The 20394-nt window shown below is 47.2% G+C and overlaps 1 protein-coding gene across 1 annotated transcript in view; it reads left to right on the forward strand.

Annotated features, from left to right (window-relative positions):
• Positions 1 to 956: 956 nt before the first annotated feature.
• SETBP1 (SET binding protein 1) overlaps positions 957 to 20394 on the forward strand; it is a 259184-nt gene continuing 239746 nt past the window's right edge. Inside the window, 2 exon segments of the mRNA XM_040580452.1 lie at positions 957 to 1416; positions 17922 to 18582. Coding sequence (XP_040436386.1) covers positions 18091 to 18582 — 492 coding nt within the window. The 5' untranslated portion in view covers positions 957 to 1416; positions 17922 to 18090.

Here is a 20394-nt window from a genome sequence, read left to right on the forward strand (position 1 = left end):
GTGTGCCCGATCGTTACCATTTATTCCCCCACGCCAGTGCTGCAGGACTCCGGGAGCGAGCGAGAGAAAAGAGAGAGAGAGACCGGAGCCATCAGCCCTCAGATCTGCTTAAACAAATCACCGCCCCTTGCAGGGAGGGAGCGGGAGAGAGAGAGGAGGGGGCGAACCAGACCAAAAGACAAAATAAAAGACAGAGAAAGGAAAATCCAGCGGGGAGCAAAAAGCAGCCCCCAGACGCACCCTTTGCGAGGGTGCGCTCCCCGCGGGGAGGGGGGTGGTGTGCCTGTGCGTGTTTGCCTGTGTGTGTGTGTGCGAGCATCGCTCCCGTGCCCGTTAGGAGGAGGGGGTGTTTCTCCCCCGCCTCCCCCTGCCCTCCCCCGGCGCGGCCCGGCCCGGCGCGGGGCGGTGCGGCGGGGGGAGCGGGCGGCCGCAGCCCCGCAGCCCGCCGGAGCTCCGGCACCAGCGCGGCCCGCTCCGGAGCGCAGCGAGCCGGGATAAAGGGAACAGCGCTTCCTCGCCGCCAAAGCAGCCCTTTTCTCCTCGCGGGGTTTTTGCTCTTTCTTTTCTCTTCTTTTTTTTTTTAAACAACTCCTCGCCGGGAAAAGCAAAACTGAAAACGCTCCCCCTCCCTCACCTCGCCCGCCCCCGCCCTTCAAAAGGCCCCCAAACAACCGACAACAACAAACAGAAAGCAAAAAAAAAAAAAAAAAAAAAAAAAAAAAAAAAAAAAAGCCCCCCCTCCAAAACAAAAAAAAGAAGGAAAAGAAAAGAAAAAGCGAGAGAGCCAGAAACAAGCTCCATCGATTTCAAATCCAGGATTTTATCCAGTGAATTGATTTTTTTCTTCTTTTTTTTTTTTTCTCTTCCCCTCTTTCCCCCCCCTTCCCCCTCTCCTCCTTTCTACCCCCCTCCCCCCCCACCCCACCGTTCCCACCCCCCTTTTCCTTTTCATTTTATTTTGGATCCTGCTAAAATTAGCTGGGACTGCTCTGGGTGCAGCGTGTTAATTTGATTTACTCCGGGATTCCGGCTTCCAAGACGCCATTTTCCCCCCTTTCTCGCTCTATCTGGCTCTATTTATCTATCTAGCTATCATTTATCTATCGAGCTGTCTGTCTGTCCGTCCATCTCCCTCTCCCCGGGTGCCTTCCCTCCTCCCCCCGCCCTCCCTCCCTCTCCGCTCTGCGTGTGCTGCGCGGCCGTGCGCTCCCCTAATCTGACAGATGAACACCGCCATGGGTTTGCCGCAACACAAGCAAAAGCACCTTTGGGGGCTGTGGCGAGGGATTGAAACCGGGATCTAAAAGGAGAAGAGACAAGAAGGGGGGAAATCCGAGGGAGGAGGAGGAGGAGGAGGAGGAAGAAAGAAGAAGAGGAAGCTGCTAAGAAGCCCCCGCTGCCGTTTTGGGGATATGGGTTAGTAAAGGAAAAAAAAAAAAAAAAAAAAAGGCAACAAAAAAAACCCTCAGCCATCGAGGAAAGGTCTGTCTTGATGATCCGGATTGCAGGAGGGTCTTACCCCTCTCTCTTTTTTCTCCCCCCCCCCCCCCCCCCCCCCCCCCCCCCCCCCCCCTTTTTTCCCCTCCGCATGCAAAAGTTAATGTCGTCTCCTTTTTTTCGTGTTGTGACTTCGCAATGGCGCGGAAAAGGGTCTTTTTTTTTTTTTTTTCTTTGGGGCGGGGGGGGGGGGTATTTCTCTGCTGTGCAATGCATGCGAGTTCTCTCCCTCTCCGACCCCTTCCCTCCCCGTGCTTTGTGGCTGGGGGGTGGTGGTGGTGTATGTGTGTGGCTGGGGGGGGGGGGGGGGGGGGGGGGCCGGGTAAGACCGAGCTGCGGGGAAGGGGTTGCAATTTTTTTAGGAGTTTGTATAATGTATTTACCCCCATTTACACACACACACACACACCCCCCTTTGGTATCCTATGTATGTTTCTCCAACGGTGCCAGGGGCTGGTGGCAGCGATGTGTGTGCGGGGAGGGGGGGGGGGGAGTGTCTTCCCCCCCCCCCCCCCCCTTCGTAAATTGCAGGTTAAGTGGAGCTAGAGAGCAACGTTGTAACCTTATGGGGATCTGCGTGTGTGAGTGTGAGCGTGTGAGTGTGTGTGAGTGTGAGTGTGTGTGAGTGCGCGGGGTCCGCGGCGGTGCTCGGCGCTGGGGGACGGGGGGGCCCGGCTGCCCCGAGGGGGCGGGGGGGTTCGGGGGGGTCCGGCTGCCCCGGGGCGGCCGCCGCGGCCCCGCGCTCCTTTTGACATTGAAAAGGACACGCAGCCCCCCAAAGCGGCAATTTGAGGGAGTAAAAAAGTGTGTGGGGAGGTGGGGATATGGGGGAGAAGGAGGGGGAGTAATTAGCCTTGTGGGCCCCCCCCTATTCCCCCCCGCCCCCCCCTGCTCGGTGGAGGCGCGTTGATAATGGTTATTAATAAGCCGGTGATTGCCGCCCCCGGGACCCCGGTGGCCCCTCTCCCCCCCCCCCCCCCCCCCCCCAGGTGAAAGTTCAGCTTTGGGCAGCTTGGGTATCGCCGATATTATCGCGGAGTGGTGTTGGGGGTGTCGTTTGGTTTTGGTTTGGGTTTTTTTTGGGGGGTGGGGTTTTTTTTGTTGTTGGTTTTTTTTTTGGAGGGGGGGTGGGGAGGTGAGGGCGCAAAACGCAGCCTGCAGCCGCGGGCGGCTATTGTCAACTCCAACCCTGGCGCGAGGCTCCCTGCCCACCTCCGGGCACGGGCGCTCACACTTACACTCACACTCACACTCATACACCCCCCTTCCTTGCCGGGTGGCCACTGGGAAATCGGGTCCCTCTAGCTAGGCGAGGGTGGGGGGGGACACGGATCCCCCTCCCGCCCTTGTTTGCCGGTGTGTGAGTGTGAGTGTGAGTGTGAGTGCGTGCATCACACCGGGCACCGGCGGTCCCCTGCGCTGCCCGCCCCTGCCTGTGTGTGTATATTTATGTGTCTAAAAAGGCAGTTGAGAGAAGGATTTCCGATTCGTTTCCGCTTCAAATTAAACAGCACTGATAATCTCGGGCCTGACGCCGGATGCTAAAAGGCCACTTCGCCACCGGGGAGCGGTCGCCTACGAGGGGAACACACACACACCGGGGGGGCGACACCCCCCCCCCCCCCCCCTGCGCCCCCCACCCCATCCCCGGGAGGGTTTGCAGGGGGAGATGCAAGGAGCTTCCCTGCGCGGGAGGAGGATGTGGGGTGTGTGCATGGGGAGGATGCTGGGCTGGACCACCCCCTCATGCCCGCCCCCCCCGCCCCGGGCTTGGGGCTGTGGGCCGGCGGCTGCCGTGAGCAGGGCCAGCCGGCACTGGGAGGGGTCCGCTCCGAGCGAACGGGGAGGGTACGGGCGGGGGGCAAAGGGGAGCAGCGGGCAGTGCTGCTCCCCCCGCAAGCAGAGGTGTTTCATTAGGCGTGGGTCCGAGGTGGTCGTACCAGGGAGGGGGGGACCCGCCGTGCTGCCTTCTGTGTCCATCTGTCACAGAGCAAAGGATGTGCGAGGCCAGCAAAGCGCTGAGCCTGCTAGTCCTCTGCTGTCAGGGAAAGTAATGGGAGCCTCTGCATACTGACAGGAGGATTTCAGGGGGAAAGGACTGCTGGCAAATCCAATCCCCTGCTGAATATGATGGACCCAAATGGGAACAATTATTGATCCCACAGCCCCTGCAGCCAGGACTTCCCTTGGCTCAGGCTACAGGAGCGATATCATCAGCCGGCTATAGTTAGCCAGTGATAGCGCGGACCTGAGGAAACAAGTGTCTAGGACCTTCTTTTTTTATCATAGACAGGAGAAAAAATGCCTATCAGGGAAAAATGTGCAAGCGGCTGCTTCACGCACATCTTTCCACTCTTCTTCAGCCTGTGCTGGGATTACTCCCCTCGGTCGGCAGCTCCTTCCACTCCAAAGAGAAACTTTTTTCATCTCCATTTAGTTTTTCAGCTGAAAGGAGAAACACACACCCCCCCCCCCCCTTCCCAAATAATGAAGTTGTACTTTAGTCTCTGCTTTTATCTCAGAAGGGTTATGTAAAAGCAGGGAGGAGGGGAAGCAGGAACGCTCAGTGAATGGAGACTTCTCTCCATCTCTTACTGGCTTTTTTTTTTTTTTTTTTTTTTTTTTTTAACTTCTCAGACTCAAACTTTTAATTGAAACCAGAAATCTATTGAAAAGTAACTGAGCCAAGAAAACCTCTGTTTTCTCTGCAACTAGGGATGGGGAATAAATAATTTTTTGCTGATGTTATTTCAAGTTGTTTGAGCTCTTTGGTTCCTGCCAAAAAGCCCAGCATAGATTATTAACACATTATCATTTTAGGAGGATGCACTCTCTGAAATGTAATAAAATGGTGTGTTAGGTTTGTGCAGAGCCATCAACTATGCTAGTTGTTGGCAAACAAAAGAAACAGTGGCCATGATTTATTATTAATAATAATCATAACTGAGCCATTTAGCTTCACGGGATATTTACTGTGTTTCTCTACTGAGGTTGCTCAGTATCATTTCCAATAATGTACTTTGATTAAGTTGGGAACTGTTCTTTTTTTAACAACTTCTATTGCCACGTGCTTAATCAACTCCAGGAGATAAATGCTTGAAAGGGTCCAACCATCATGTTTTTGGCTTCGGATGCTGCCTAACTTCCTCTTCTGCTCTGTTTTGACCCACCCTTTGAGCTCCTTTTCACCAGCATGTACATCTCTTAGGTGCAGAGTGCCAGCTCACCAACAGGACTCTTGTTTTCCGTTACAAGATTTGGCTAATCCCAGTTTCAGTGACTTTTTTTGCCCTCTCAGTAGGGCTCAATTGCTCACACATAATCTTTCCCTTCTGTTTTCTTTCCCCTTTGGACAACACCCTCCAGGACTGAAAAACTCTTGCCTTGTGCTCCGAGACTTGCAATTACACAGCAATTTTGACTCTTGACCCAACGAGTAGCAAGAAAGGCTATTGTCTAATGAACCACATAAAAACAGTTCTGGGATCCAACAGATTGCTGTGATGGAAATGAAAGCTGTCCCAGTGAATTGATGACTGATTTGTTTAACCATATGCCTAGGCAGTTTTTCTTGCTCCCCGTTAACTACCCATCTCTGGAGTATCTGTGATCTGTGAGTCTGCGATGATGTTGAAAGGCGGCATTAATAACTGCCAAAATGTGCTCCATGATGCATGGCCAGCAGTAAGGCCAACTGAACAGGATTTAATCCATGTTCAGAAAATCCAGCATGTCATTTTTGCCTACCTTAACATGTAGGCACACAGGGTTTTGAGTGTGGAAGGGCTGCGATTAAGTGTGCATTTGATAATGAGACAAAAGCAGCAAATCTGTGCATAAAAAAAATTGATAAGATGGTCAAATGAAATCCATAACAAGATCGAGCTTCGCTGCTGGGAAGTTCAGGTGCTCTTAGGGCAGCCGCAATCCAAGGTTCAGAGCTAGTCCAAAGACTAGCTGGAAAGGCCAGAGTCTGTGGGAGAACTTTAGTGGAGAAGGTTCCCAGTGTTTTGCTGCCGGACTTGTGGTTTCTATCGGGACTAGTTTTGCTGCTATTATAGGTTCTTTTCTCATTACTTTCTCTATTTCCAACTTGTTAAAAAAAAAAAAAAAAAGAAAAGAAAAAAGTTTTCTTTCCTGTTATTACTGTTAAGGAAATAAAATGAGTCATGCTTTTAGGAAATTGTCATCTTGATTAAAGATGGGCTGTAAAAGCCCTCAACTCCAGGTTTCAGCCTGGGGGGACCGTCAGATCTCAAAACCATTTCCAAACTTTCGGTTAGGACTACTTTGCCTTCTGATAAGGACATGAAATCAAGTTGCAAGCCTGTGATAGCACAGTTGCTTCTGAGGTACACTCCAAGCCTTAGAGACAGCTTCTTTCTCCTTTTCCCAACATAAAAGGTTCACCTGATGTGGCTTCAGAAGTTCATTGAGTATTTAGACCTGCTTAGAGATTCTGCTGGATGCTGCGAGCAAGCACAGCTCCCCAACAGGCAGCTAGGTTCTGCATTCATGTTTAGCTGGTCATAGAAAAAGCAAAGGGAGGCAGGTAAATAGGTGCAGCATAACAAAAAGGAAGGCAAAATAATTTCCTAAGTTGAATAAAAGCAGTCTGAGAGTAATGCAGCTTGTCTTTCAGAGCTGAGGAAATGTGTGAAGGAAGCAGGGGGTGGTACTATCTGTCAGCTTTTGAGAGGGAGCAGAGTTAGGGGCTGTTTTGCCCCTTTGGAGTTGGATTTACTTTGCAGCACTGATCGTCCAAACACAATGATGAGCTTTTATCCAAGCGGTGGGGCAGTCGGATATGAAAAGCGATCTTCTGACATTATTTCATTTAGGATTTTGTTGTCTTTTATGAACTTGAAAATCTTGAAAAGTTCTCAGGTTAGTCACCTCTGTCTCCAAAAGGCCACATCGAAACTCTGGACCTTAAACACTCTGAGGACTGGGAGGGTTTGATCCAGGCTTGATTATGATCTTTATGGCTCTAGTCTACTTCCAAGTCTAGCTGGAGATCTTAGCAAGGTTTCAGGCTTCTGTGTCTCTACGATATTTGCTGGGCTGGCTGTCCTCCCAACACCTCATGCCCTTGTCAGTGTGTGATGAAGACCCTTTTGACTTTGGATACAAAGGGGAAAGTGATGGGGCTGAAGCGTGGGTGACAAAGCAGGAAAGGTGGCCAGAGAAGTGCTCTAGGCATAGGGTCACTGGTGCTGCTCACAGATCCCAGGGTCAGGTTTACTCTCACTTATGAGTAGGGAAAGTGGTGGGACTCATACACGTGTCCATCCAGCACAGGGCTCTTGCAGGGAAAAAAGCAGTTGTACAAATGGTAAGGATGAGCCTGAGTTGCCTTCCCCTTGCAGGGCTGGTGAGTGATGCATTTTTTTGAAAGCAAGCTCAACGTGTGGAAAAGCCATGCAGGAGGACGCCAATTTCCATGCAAATGTGAGGTCAGAAGGTGGTGGCAAGGCTCTGACCTGCCCTGGTGAATATCAGAGTACAGCATGGCCCGAGGCTTGGCACTGCAGTGCGTGGTATATTGGGATGCAAGTGCCTGGCAGAGTGGGGTGCTGGGGTGGTGGCTAAATGCTGTCACAGGGTGACTTACCTAGCTCCTCACTGCCTCTGAAGGAGTGGATTCCTGCTTCCATAAGGGTTGCTCTGCAGTTCTGGGCAGTTAAGAGCTCTACGAATGAGGCAGAGATGAGAGCAAAGTTTCCTCTACTGTAGTACGGTATCTCCAGTAATAATGCTTGTGAAAGCTGTTCAGAAGAATGTGTGGTAGGCAAGTGTGGGGTAACCCAGGACTCACTTAAATACCTCAAAATTAGAGATGGGTTAAAGATCGGAAGCCTGAGGTTTTATGTTACTTTGAAATTTTTGTTAGCCTTAACCTTTAAAACTGAGAGAGATATATGTATGCAATGAATCATTCTGTTCCTGTCCTGGTATTTTAGCAGATGGAGAAGTTGGTTTTAAGATGGAAGGGAGAAAATTACGATACCCAAACCAGAGGTGAAGCTGCAAGGTGTTACAGGCATGTCTTTCCTCCATATGAATCCACATACCCTGAATATCCTACTGATGTGATTTCTAAGACTTGGACACTGGCCTAACTTCCCTGTGTGTTTCCAGACCCAGCGGATTCTGGAGCAATGCTGTGATCCATGCCTACCTCTCCTTGAGTCTTGATACATTTTTGGCTTTGGAGAATGCAACGGGGTTTCCACAAAACTCCTCCAAAATCCTATTAGTTTGCTTTCTTTCTTTTTTTTTTTTTTTCTTTTTTTTTTTTTTTAAATATCTTTTTTTCTCTAAAGCCTTCCTATGGAGCTCTATAGCAGGATTCAACAGAATTCTGCACAGAGGAATAATTCTATGCTGAACTCTTCGGTTCTTTTTCAGAAGGGATCAGAGACATGAAGCTTAACTGGGGGTGTTTAGTAAGTGTTCAAACGGGATTGTATAGATGTAAAGTATTATAGCAGGCATCTGGGTAAAGTGTTATTATACGTGCCCATTGTTCCTACAGTTGAAAAACAGTTTTAAATATTAACCCATATATTTACATCCTTGTAACTTCCATAAACCCTCACCTAATGGGCTGAAATATGTCATGCTTTCTGTTTGCTGGATGACAACTTTCTTCCTGAAAGGTTGAGCAAATTCTCTCCAGCTGTCAGTTGTTCCTTTTTTCTTTTTCTTTTTTCTTTTCAAATTTATTCAGAAAAAAAATGAGAGTGGAGGAAGAAGAGGAAACAGTTTTCCCTTTTGAATTATTCTAACCACATGCTTTTAAACAGGGCAGCAGTCTAACCTGCTGGACTTTGAGCTGATAAATGGGTATAAACATAGGGCTTGTTGAAAGCCTTTGTCTGCTTTTGGGGTGTGAGTGGGACAAAAAAATATGGAGGTCATGGTTTCTGATGCCATGACAAATTCAAAGTGTCACTGTAGGCATCCTAAAGTTGATGGAGATATTTCAACCTTAGAGAGAGAGGCACTGTCCCTACAAATCCTGCTGGATAAGTGTCATAAATGGCATTTGCTGTAGGTGTTGGTTACATTAGATCCCATTTCTGTGTTATAGGAGGTAGTTACAGAAATATAGGCCCTGCTTTTATCAGAATTGAAGACACATCTGGTCTTAAAACATGCTGCTTTTTAAGGGTGGCTTTCAGGCCAGAACATTTTCTTCAGGATTAGCTCAGTAAACAGACCTCCCAGGGCCCTTAAGGAAAACCTCTGAAAAAAACTAGTGTGAGCAACAATTAAAATAACAATAAGCTGCAGCATGGCCCTAGGTAGGAACTAGGACTCTACTCAAACTTGCATTCATCTCCAGCTGGGGAGCACTGGTATGGATGCCCTAGTTCAGGGGTCTTTTGACCCATCGGAACCCACAGACCAGACTTTGCTCGGTTGGGACCTAAGTGAAGCACTCAGACTAGGAAAGAGAGACCCATATGTCTCATCATATGGGGAAAGGGGGCACCATGACTGACTTGAACTTGTTTTCCCCTAGATTCTGACCCCATCCCAACCTTTAACATCCTCCTGAAGTCAGTGGTGTTACAAGGGAATAACAACCCAAACCCTCTGGTCCTGCTGGAATAGGGATGAGAGTTGTGAATGTGGTGCTCCCGATCCTGTGTGCTCCCTGGGAGGGGGTTGGATGTGTGCAATGCCACACAAAGAGCTCAGTGAAGTAGTTGAGCTAGAGAGGCAGTTCCTTCAGCAGCAAGTGGATACTCAGCAGGCTCTTATCTCCCATCTGACTCAACTTCTCCCAGCACTTCTGTAACTGCTTCCTCTTCATCCTCATTAGAGGCAAAGCTCCTCCTTTCCTTTGTCCAGAGCATCTGCCAGTTATCTTGCCTTTATTCCTGCCCTCTGGCCTTCCCACCAGCACTTCTGACTAACATTTATGCCTCTTGACATCACTGTCTCAGCACCCTGGGCTGCTCTTTGCCACGCGTGCCTCCAGCCGTGTCCACTTGTGTCATGCACTGCTTTTGCCTGCTGCCTTTTCTTCTGCAATCCATGAGGCTTTAAGGGCATTTCTTATCTTGCCTGACCCAGACACCCTCTCTTCCCTCAAAGCTGAGAGAGTGATACCTTCTGCAAGGCAAAGCAGTCTCAATGCCTTTCTCTAAATATGCCAGATTGTTGCTCTTCTTCTTGCATGCCCTTTGTATGCCCTGTTTTCCCACAGTCCTTGATGCTGGGGATGCTTGGGACATTACACAGCACCAAAAAAGACACCACTGCTTACTCAGCATGGAAGTACACAGGACAAGCCTGCATGGACAAAATCCAACCTTTCTTATTCCTAGCCTCATCTGAAGCGTGCAGAATTGAGTAACATGGGATGTGTTGTTTGTACAGCCTCTAGACTGGGCACAGGATAGATCCTGGACCGCAGCCTTTTTGGTCCTCCTTGTGCCATCACTTACGACTCTGAGGAACGGATGCAGAGCCAAGACCTGCTTCGTTCCCTATCAGATGTGTTGTTTTATTTCATTTATTTCTTTGTTTTTCCTGAAGGGAGGGAAATCTGGTATATTTGGCACTTGTGCAAGCGAAAATGAAATAATGGAGGAGGGAAAGTAAAAGGAAGGAGATGTCCTGTGGCAGCAGCAGTAAATAAAAACAAACCTCTCGCTAATGATTTCTGCAAAGAAATCATTTTCCGCACATTTCAGGGTGCTTATCAGAGGGAAATGTTTGATCAGAGGGAGAAGGAGAGATTATTGCCCCGCCATGATGGTGTTTGGAGGAGGCTACTGTGTCTGATGGCAGCTCTCCAAAAGCAGTTGATCTAGGAAAGTTTGGTGACACAGATGATGGAATTGTGCAGGGGTTTGCTTTCTGTGGCTGAGTTCTGTGCCAACAACCTTTCCTTAAATACCCATAAACCTTTCCATTTGTAGCCTCAGGTGGCTGCCACTACCTCCAGAATGGTGTGGTTGGCAAGAGCTGGCTAGAACAGAGCAAGCATTTGCGGTCCCCTTCTCATGGACGTTGACACTTTACCCCAAAGAGATTTATGGCTGTTTTTAATGGAATAAGTTTTGTCCTTGTAGCAGCACACACTGCTGCATCCAGCAGCATGCTCGGAGTATTCTCTTGGATCATCTCAGGAATCACCTTTGATTATACATCCTGCTGAGAGCGATGATGCTTTGCCTGGGAGCTCCAGCAAGCTGGTGTTGACCTTACAAAGGCAAATCTCCTGGCTTGGCTTTTTGTGTTGTAATGAGAACAGCTGGCATCTCATCCTGCTTTCTAGCATCCTGGAGGACTAATCTTCACAAGGGTGATGGGTAAAAATGACATGCCAACTCCTGATGTCATTAGGATCAAACGCTATTCCTTGATTCCGAGGTGTAAATCCAGTGAACCGAGACCAGCTTTAGAGCAGTCCTGCAGCGGTGTTGGCCTCGGAGGGCATAAGCGAGGGGAAGCTGGTCCTTTAGAGACCAGAAATCAGCATGAGGAGGTGTTTATAGGTCTGATGACCATACCTGCTTCCCCAACACCCAGATACAGCTTTAGGTTGTGAGCGAGCAGATTTATAAAACCTTGACACTGTTCTCAGGCAGGAGCTTGTAAAAGTCCTTGGGCAGCCTGATGGGCATCTCTCCTCCTACTGCAGATGGGTGCTTTGCTACGCTGGCTGTTGCCACAGCTGTACCTTGGGCAGTATTGCTTTTATGGGCCTTGTGATTTATGGCCGTGTCAGTTGTTTAATCATTTAGTTGGCTCTCCCTTCAGCGTTGTACGATAGTTAGTTACTTGCATAGAAAGGTGACTATCTGATTTAATTATGGAGTCTCAAACCTAATTATGGAGTCAAATATTATTCCATAATCTACTTTTAATGTCTCTATGTTGAGAAGACAGATATACATGTGTGTAATGTGCACACTTACATGCCTCTATAATTACGGATATACTTGGGCTCTCATTTATTTCTGTCTCTTTAACATGCGGAGGGTGTGGGGTGGGGATGGGGGAGGCTTGACCCTCACCTGGCTGTGAGAGATCTTTGGTTTATTTTGGTTTTTCCCCTCCAGTGTGGCTTTTCCTGGCTTCCTTTGCCGGGCTTGAGCACACCGAGAGACAGAGCCATCAGTCAGTGTTATTCAGTCACGGTGCTGGAGGTGCAGAGGGCTGGTAGCACTTGGATTCAGGGCAATCTGATGGAAACAAGTGAAGATTACATTTCTGCTGTTGTTCTGGTAACTGCCATTAATCCTTGTTCCTTGTTTTTGTCTGGATAGACCACACCTGGGAGAGCTTGCATCCTTTCCTCAGAGAAATTCCTCACATAACCCGTGCAAAATCAGAGACAGAGGAGGAAGGACTTGAACAAAAGCAGTGTTGGAGGCAGGGGGACAATGAGGAGAGGAATCACCTTTCCTCTTCCAATTGACCCTATTAATGAATCACATGCCTTAGTTAGTTATTTTTATAGGTAATCTGTGGATTACAGGCATTCACATATGGTCAATCCACTCACAATTATTCTTAACAGCTGAGGATCTCATACTGTATCTGTTGTATACTCACATCTATTTTATGTGTGTCTATATACAGGTATATCTTGTAGCTGGGAATTGTAGCAGTGTGTTTACAATTGTCATGCAGTAAAAAGACTGATTTGCCCAGCACTGGAGATGCAGGCCAAATAATGTCCTAGAAGTACAGAATGGCTGGGGTTGGAAGGGCCTCTGGAAATCACCCAGTCCACCACGCTGCTCCATGCAGGATCACCTAGGGAAGGATGCTCAGGGTTGTGCCTGGTTGGGTTTTGGGCACCACCAGGACATCTCTGATTCTTTATTAAGAGTTGACGTTCATTTGTTTTGCTTGAAAGGGAAGTCCTTCTGCCTTGTTTCTGTCCTGATTGACACAAGGCGGGTGAAAGGGAGAGGGTGTTTCCTATGGGATCTATAGTGTAGATGGAAGATAGCTGTCACAGTCATTTTTCCAGCTCCCTGCCAAGGCTGGGCTGTTCTTTCAGAGTACCATGGCCATAGGAAGTAACTAAGGCTGTGGTCTGAAGATGCGGTAAATCTAGCTCTAGGGTTCTGAGAGGGAGATTAAATACACTATTGGCGCACAATACTGATCCAGTATAAACTCATTCTCCTGGTTCAAATTTGTTCAAAAAAAATTTGAAGTGACTTAATTTTATCTCAACAGACTTTGTATTGCATCATACTACGTCACTTGTCGGCACCACACTGGCTTTATGGCTCATAAGCTTTACGCATCTGCTGGAACTGCCTTCAAGTGGCATGAAGAAAGGCTTAACCTTCATCTTGGGTGCTCTGGTCCATCCAACTGAAGCCTGATCAGACGCCTGTCCCTGATCTGCATCAAACTTGTGCTGCTGGTGATCTGGCAGTACTCAGACCACAACCACAACCACGCTTAAAATTCCTAGTACTTTTGCAAATAATAAAGAAATAGATGGGGCTTTTTTTCTTTTTTTTATTCTTTTTTTTTTTTTTTTTTTCTTTTTGTATTCCTAATGTGGGTTAACTGAGTTCAAGTGCAGTTTGGTGCATGCCAGGCTGTTGGTTTTTTGTGTCCCATGATGGATTCTGAAGTTTCACTGACACTTCTCATAAAAGCAAGTTTCTGACCAAAACTTTCCCTGGGGTGTAATGTGGGTTGTCCATTGGCCTGTGCCCCAGAGGCAGCTGCATTTCAGCAGTGGCTTGTATAATCAAGGAAGAAACCCGGGAGTCTTTGGAGTGAAAGGTGATATCTCATCATTAAATGTTGCTGTATAGTCTCCAGTGCTTTGTGGTGAACGGTTTGAAAAAGATGTAGTGTAAAGAGGCTTCCAGGATTTCTGATATTTTGAAGAGATTGGGGATTTAACTGTATGTCACATGAGAGAATGTGAGATCCAAAGGCAACACGACAGAGGTGGGGTTCAAGAAGATGTGAGCTCCACTGTGAAGTTCACTGTCACAATCCCAGACTTGTGCCTCAGTTTCCCCTTACCTGAAGCTATTTACTAGATTTTTTTTCTCTTGCTTTTTCATCTTAAGATATTTTGGAGTCTGGGTAAAACAAAAGCAGTCTCAATAGTTACAGCCGTGGTTGGGAGTAGTGTACTATGGGATTTGGGCAGCATCTTTTAATACTGCTCTGAGCTCTCTGCTGGTGCTCCTGGAGCTTGAGCAAATCAGGAGCAGCACAAATACTAGGCAGCCGAAAACATGGCTTGCTTGCACTTGTCTCATCAACATCTGGTTGTTACTAACGTGGTTGCCCCTGTGCTTAGGGCGAAAGCCATGCCAAGTGTTATGCTCACTTCCATTTCCTGGAGAATCCCTTATAGGTGGATTTCTTTCCCCCTGTTGTGGGCTCTCACATCTGGTTTTGTCCTCAGCAAATTTTCAGTTTAATCACTTTATAGCCCTGGCATCTGAATACTTGCAAGCATGAGTAGTTGCCTGAGGCAGGAGAAGGGAGCCTACTCATAACCCTCAATGGGTTACCCGTAGTATGACCCAAAGGAAGGTCTTGTCCTTCAGGCCTTTGCCTCCAGAAGTGTGTTTGAGGTGCTCAAGAAACACAGGAGCATCCATAGCAAGGCTGAGCACACAGGCATTTGATTATTTCTCAGTACTTATCAGAGGAAGTGTGAATCTCTCTCTAATTAAGAGCTAATGCCAACTTCTGTGAAATTTGTTGTCATTCACCTGTGAATTATCCTCCTCAAATTTAACTTGACTGCAGGAAGCTTACTAGCGGTAACACTTTCCTCTGGGAGCTTAATTTGGATGGTAAAACACCTCTGTAGTGGCTTATTGAACAGATCTTGATGCTGGTGAGCTTCCGAGGCTTGGAAGGGCAGTTTGGGTGAGCACTTCAAAGTCTAGACAGGCCCCATCTCTTGGGGGTTTAAAACAGAGCTAGAGGTCTCCTGGAAAATTAGTTTCCTCCCTAGATTTCCAGATATGCACTTTGCCAGCTAAGGCAGAAGAGCTGTTGCAGGAAAAAAAAAAAAAAAGTCTTGATCACTGTCCCTCCAGCGCTTCTGCTCCTGGCTGTCTGGAGAGGGGAGATCAGAAGGTTTCCAGAAGAGGTTACACGTTCAGAAGCCTCAAGTGAGGTTTCCTAATTAGTCAAAGCACAGGTAGCCTGCCCAAACAAGAAAGACAAGTATAATGTCCCTCACCCAAGTCATTTAACTATTAACCCTGGAGGAGAGTAAGGAGATACCTAAAACAATGACCCAGTTAATTCTGCCTGGTGTTTGAGCAGCAGGGGGGTTTGTTGCTACCTGCGGGTCTGGTGATATCACCATCTGCAGGCTCTCAGCAGAACCGGAGGCCAATAGTTGTAAGTGGGATTTTAAGGTAGATTTGGCATGAACTCACCTGACACTGGTGTAATGCAATGACTTTATTCATCTGTTGCTTGTTTCTACTGACCCGGAGGCACACAGCCAAGTGGGGATGAGTGTTTGAGCATCATGACCCAAGAGCTTGGGTCCAAGACCAGCAATCAGCCTTTGGAGCAGAAACCTGGCTTTTTATTCATCCTCCATAAAACATTACCCAATGCTTCAAAACCTGAAAGATCCTTCCCAGCTCAGAGCCATGAGTTTTATTCATTCAACTATTTTTTCGTTCATTTATCCCATTCAACACAGGGTCTCAAACGGTTGGTTCATTGTGCTGGTGGCTGCGGTCCCTTCCCCGCGCCCTTGGTGGCTGCAGACTCAGCCTGCTGAGCTAGATTGGTGTCTGCCAGAAGCCTTCTCTTTTTTTACCGGCAGCGAGAGAGGTTAAAAGCCTGTGGGCGGAGGCCAGCACAGAGTGCCCATTGTACATGCGTGCATACCAGAGCAGTAACTCCCTGGAATGCTGCAGCGCTGAGCTTTTACCACCTTGTGTTTGTGTTGCAGCCCAGGAGCGTGTGTACATTTTGTCCCTCTCCTAGGAGATTAACAATGAGAAATGGCAGACAAATAGGACGGGCTTTCCTCCCCCCCCCCCTCGTTTTTTATTTTTATTGGACCGGTTGGAAGAGGAAGGCAACCCTGACTCCCATCACCTCCATAGGCTCAAAGGAGAGACAAGGTGCAAGGCTGGTCAATTAGGCAGAGCAGCTCCCTTGCAACTGGGTGGATTTAATGTACTAATTTCATTAGTAATTAATGACTACCACATGGTAAACACTTGGGTTCAAAACTATGTAAGGGCATTAACTAACCCACTGGGCAGTGAGTTTGAGTGAGGTAGGTGTGATCCTTGTTGTATAGGTGGTGGAATGGGGCGGCTCGCTGACCAGAGGGTGAGTCGAGGCAGAGGTGCAGGAGACCTTGGGTCTATTAGTTCTTCAGCATCACCTTAAATAAGACCAGTGGCAGCAGCTCTGGGGAATGTGTCTCTTCCCTATTGCCAAAAGATGTGCTACTGAAGTGTTAATGTTTTTATGGTGTACCTCTATCTGCTATGAGCTATGCTTAGAAGCCACCTCTTAGGCCAGATGGCAGTTCAGGCTGCATGAGAGTGCTTCCTCTGTTTTTTTGTTTTTTTGGTTTTTGGTTTGGTTTTTTTTTTTTTGGTAGTTTTTTTTGTTGTTTTGTTTTTTTTTTTTTTCCTTGCTTGGGCTGTCAGCTTGTGCTGTTTATGGGAACTTTATTTGAATTTGTGTCTGCTGGGAGTTGGGTGGAGGTCACCCAAATGATTTCATGAAGCTCTAGGATGCTTTGGACTCTCCATTAGTAGCCATATGTGTCAGGGTCAGACAAGTGACCCATGCCATACTCCAGTGGAAATGTGGCTGTATAACTAATAAAAGGTGCTTGTTGTTACTTCTCTTTGAATTTTAAGCTCATGCAAGGTATTTTTAAAAAGCAGAAAAAAGCCAGTGGTACAAGGATGTGATTTTTCTTGGTGAACTGTGCTTTAGAGTAGTTACGCTGATAATGCTGTTACGGTTTGGTGACAGGTAGCGAAATTTTGTTTCTCCTTTATGGTTTATTGCTGCTAAGAATGACTTGGGAAATCCCAGGCTGTGCTCAGATCTTGCAGTTGGTCGAGGGGTGGGGTTTGGCAGGGTAGCAGAGCTAATCTAGCAGGGAGCTACTGCTGAAAGAGTAGGTCTGCACCCCTGCACCCACTCCTGGCAGTGTCTTCTTGTTTCCTTTTCTGTATGCCAAAAGTGATACTCCTCTGACCCCTCCCAGGGAGCTGTTTTTGCTAAAGTAGCAGAAAAATATCTTCATTTCTCTCTGAGATGCCCTTCTGCTAATTTTGTAGCCTAAACTGGCTTGCCATGGTGGGAGGGGGGTGCAGTAGCTATATGGGGGATTTTAGGGAGTGTGTTTGAAAGCACCTCAATGCCTTTAAAAATGCCTTATGTGCATTCTTTTTTTTAACAAATGTTTGGCATTTGTCTTAGCCTTTCTATGTCATTGGGTGATAGATCTTTTGCCTCAGTTGAATATTCACAGCTTTTCCTGTTAACTTTGTCCAAGACTTTGTAATGTCCTGAATACAAGTGCTTCCATCTCAAAGAGTTCACTCTGCAATGTTTTAAAGAAAGTTGACATCCGAAAGGATGAGAGCACAGGCTTTGCTTCAGTCAATTCAAGCCTTTGCTACAGATGAGTGGTACCCAAGGGCACAAGAAACTCTAGAGAGTACCAAATTTAGCCTTCCTCCATTGCCCTCAGTACTTGGGTTCCTGATATGTCCTGCAAAAGACCCATGTGGATCCTCCTGCATTTCCAGCATGCTAGGGAACATCTTTGGCTGCAGACAGTGTGTGCCTGGCCCAGTGTGTGATGAACAATTAATCCAAAGTATAATCCAGTCATGTCCCCCCTTTGAATAGCTGGCAGCTGAGGGCATCTCTTTTTCTACCTGGGAAGTGGGGAAATAAGAGGTTTGAAACTCCTCTGCCTGACTCACAAGACTACACCATGTTTTCTGTGCTCTGATCGCTGGGTTATTGTTTAACCTGAGGCAAGCAAGTGTCTGCCTCTATTTTTTCTTTCCCTCTAAAACCCCCTGTGACAGCGAGGACTTTGAAGTATCAAGGAGGTTCATGAGTATGGAGAGCTGGTTGCCCCCTTGCTTATTTCCCAAGTCCAGAGTTGAAGGCGTTGGCACTTATATGCCAATGGGTTTTTTTTTTGTTTGTTTGTATATCCATTTTCATGAATTTAGCAATACATGAGGTTATCATTCCTTGCTTTGCAATCCCAGATCCAGCCCTCAGAAACACTGGCCAGCCTTGGTTCCCATTTTCCTATAAGGAAGGGACTTGAGATGTTGGAGGGGAAGCCCAAGGGTGCCCTGTTTCAGCTATCTCTACACTTGCATTTGATATGTGTGTGCACGCTAACTTCCTTTTTTTCTTCTTTCTTCTGACAGTGGCAGATTTGGTCTCTTCTGAGCTCCTTGCAGCCTCTGGGCAATTGGGACGTTGAATTTGGCTCACAGTTACCATTCATTCCCTGGGATCGTACCTGCCCTTGTTCTCCTCATCCCCTCCCGTGCTCCCCTTCCCTCTGATAAAACTCCAGGGCATTGTGGTATTGCTATGGAGCCCAGGGAGACTTTGGGCAGTTCCCGGCAAAGGGGGGGTGAGGCAGACTTTCTGCCAGCTGCTGTCACCTCCACGAAACCTCCACCTGCCTCCAGCTGCACTGGGGAGACGATGCTGCCTGCGGCGGGCTCGGGGAAAGGGATCCCGGTGAGTGGTGAGAGACTGGAGCCTGAGGAAGAGGATGAGCTGGGTTCTGGGAGAGACGTGGATTCCACTTCCAACGCGGACAGCGAGAAATGGGTGGCAGGAGATGGCCTGGAGGAGCAGGAATTTTCCATCAAGGAGGCTAACTTCACGGAGGGGAGTCTAAAACTAAAGATCCAGACCACCAAGAGAGCTAAGAAGCCCCCAAAGAACCTGGAGAACTATATTTGCCCTCCTGAGATCAAAATCACCATCAAGCAGTCTGGGGAGCAGAAGATTTCCAGAGCTGGGAAAAATAGCAAAGCAGCTAAAGAGGAGGACAGATCACACTCCAGAAAGAAGGTAAGTCCTGTTCTTTCCTGTATTCCGCTTTTCTCCTGAAAACAGAGGGAGAGGGTAGGATTAAACCTGCACAAACAGTTTATGCCCAAGGCGTAACCTTTGCAAGGTTTGCAAAGCCTGGCTGGGCTGTGGTGGAGCTAGTACAGAGTGGTACCATCCTGCACTGCCAAGTACGCTGTGGGGATGGTCCTGAACTATCCTTCAGGTGAACCAGTTCGGAAGGGTTCAATAGTTCTGCCAGGCCTCTTCTATTTTTGTGTGTAATGGAGATTTTAAGATTAATCATTACATGAGCGATAAATGAAGAAGCCCACTTCTAAACCGCTTTGTGTCTTAGCACTAATACTTGAGCCTTTTGGCAGTTAAAGCTTTCCACTACATTTTCAAAATAGAGGTATGTGCACAGCAAACAATTGAATCCATTCCTGTATACCGGGAGAAGGGCTCCATTATTCTTGATTACAGCATTGTGCCTAGCAACTCTATAGTTATGCTTCAGAAAATGCTTCCATTATAAGTCTCATTTTCTTTCAGATGCATATAATTTTCTTGAAATATCATTCTGGAGAGAAATTTTTGGTACTTTAAGTTTTGGTAAAAATTGATCTTTTTATTTTTTCATTTAGTGATGGAGTGGAAGAGGGAGGGGAAAAGAAAGAAAATCCTTTCTTTATATGAGCTGTTTTCATGAGCACCCTTTTGTTTTGTTGGCTTGATTTTTTTTTTTATTTTATTTTATTTTTTCAGTAATGTCCCCTATACTTAGTATTAAAAGAAATCTAGCGTGTTTTAAGCAGCACTGGTCAGGGGAGGGACACCTGGTGACTAGTCCTGTTATTTTGGGTATAGTGGCATTTCCTCTCCTAGGCATTGGACAAAAGAGCTTTGGTTGGGTTAAGGCTTTAGCACAGTACAAATATTCCACTTCTGTCTCTTTAGTAATACATGGGCATCATGATGAGTTCAGACAAGGACTCAGATTTGATGAAAGAGCCATGAGTATCTCAAACCTGGACAAATCAATCTGGGATGTAGGTGCCCACTGGTTAGAGCTCACGGCATGGCTTGGCTTTCCTGCCTATGCAGCTTGGATCCCTCACTGTGTGGAAGGTCCCTGCTTCTCTCATACCTTATACACTTGATGGATGCTCAAAAGGCTACTTGAAACCTTGAGGAAGCTAACTGACAAAAGACAGAGCCCAGGGTGGTTAACACTGCTCACTCTGAAAGTACATCTCATAGAAACTGAACTTGGAAAAAGAAAACAAATCAAAATCAAGTTGTTGTTGTTGTTTTTTTCTTAGAATCCTGCTAAATGGCATACTCCACGGGCATGAAAAAATAGCTCTTCTTGGCACAGCAGAGGCTTGGCCCTATAACACACTGAGAGGAGATTTTTCCCACCTCTTGAGAGGGATGGGCTGTCTTAGCACCCAGCAATGTCTTATTTCCACTTCCCTTTCCTCCCTGAATGCCTGCAGAGGTCTCAAGGGAACTAGTGGTTGTGTGAGACCATGCTCAGTGACAGCAAAGGTGTCATAAGCAACCTCTCCATGGCCCTGCAGGGAGAAAAGAATTGCAAACCACTGCCTGCTGTGCATGGACCGTGGAGAATATGGCTGCTTAGAAATCGGAGCTTTCATTTGCATTTATCACCCACTCGGGTATGGAAGGCATGTTTTTTCCTTCACGTGGCCATCCAAAAAGGTTAAATAAAGCTAACTATAAGGAAGCTAGGTGCAAATAAAATAACCCTGACAACAACAAAAAAGGCACCTTGTGTAGTGTGGTTATGCTCAGGGTGAGACTTTA

This window comes from Falco naumanni, chromosome Z, assembly GCF_017639655.2.
Source record: "Falco naumanni isolate bFalNau1 chromosome Z, bFalNau1.pat, whole genome shotgun sequence".
NCBI classification, from domain to species: domain Eukaryota; kingdom Metazoa; phylum Chordata; class Aves; order Falconiformes; family Falconidae; genus Falco; species Falco naumanni.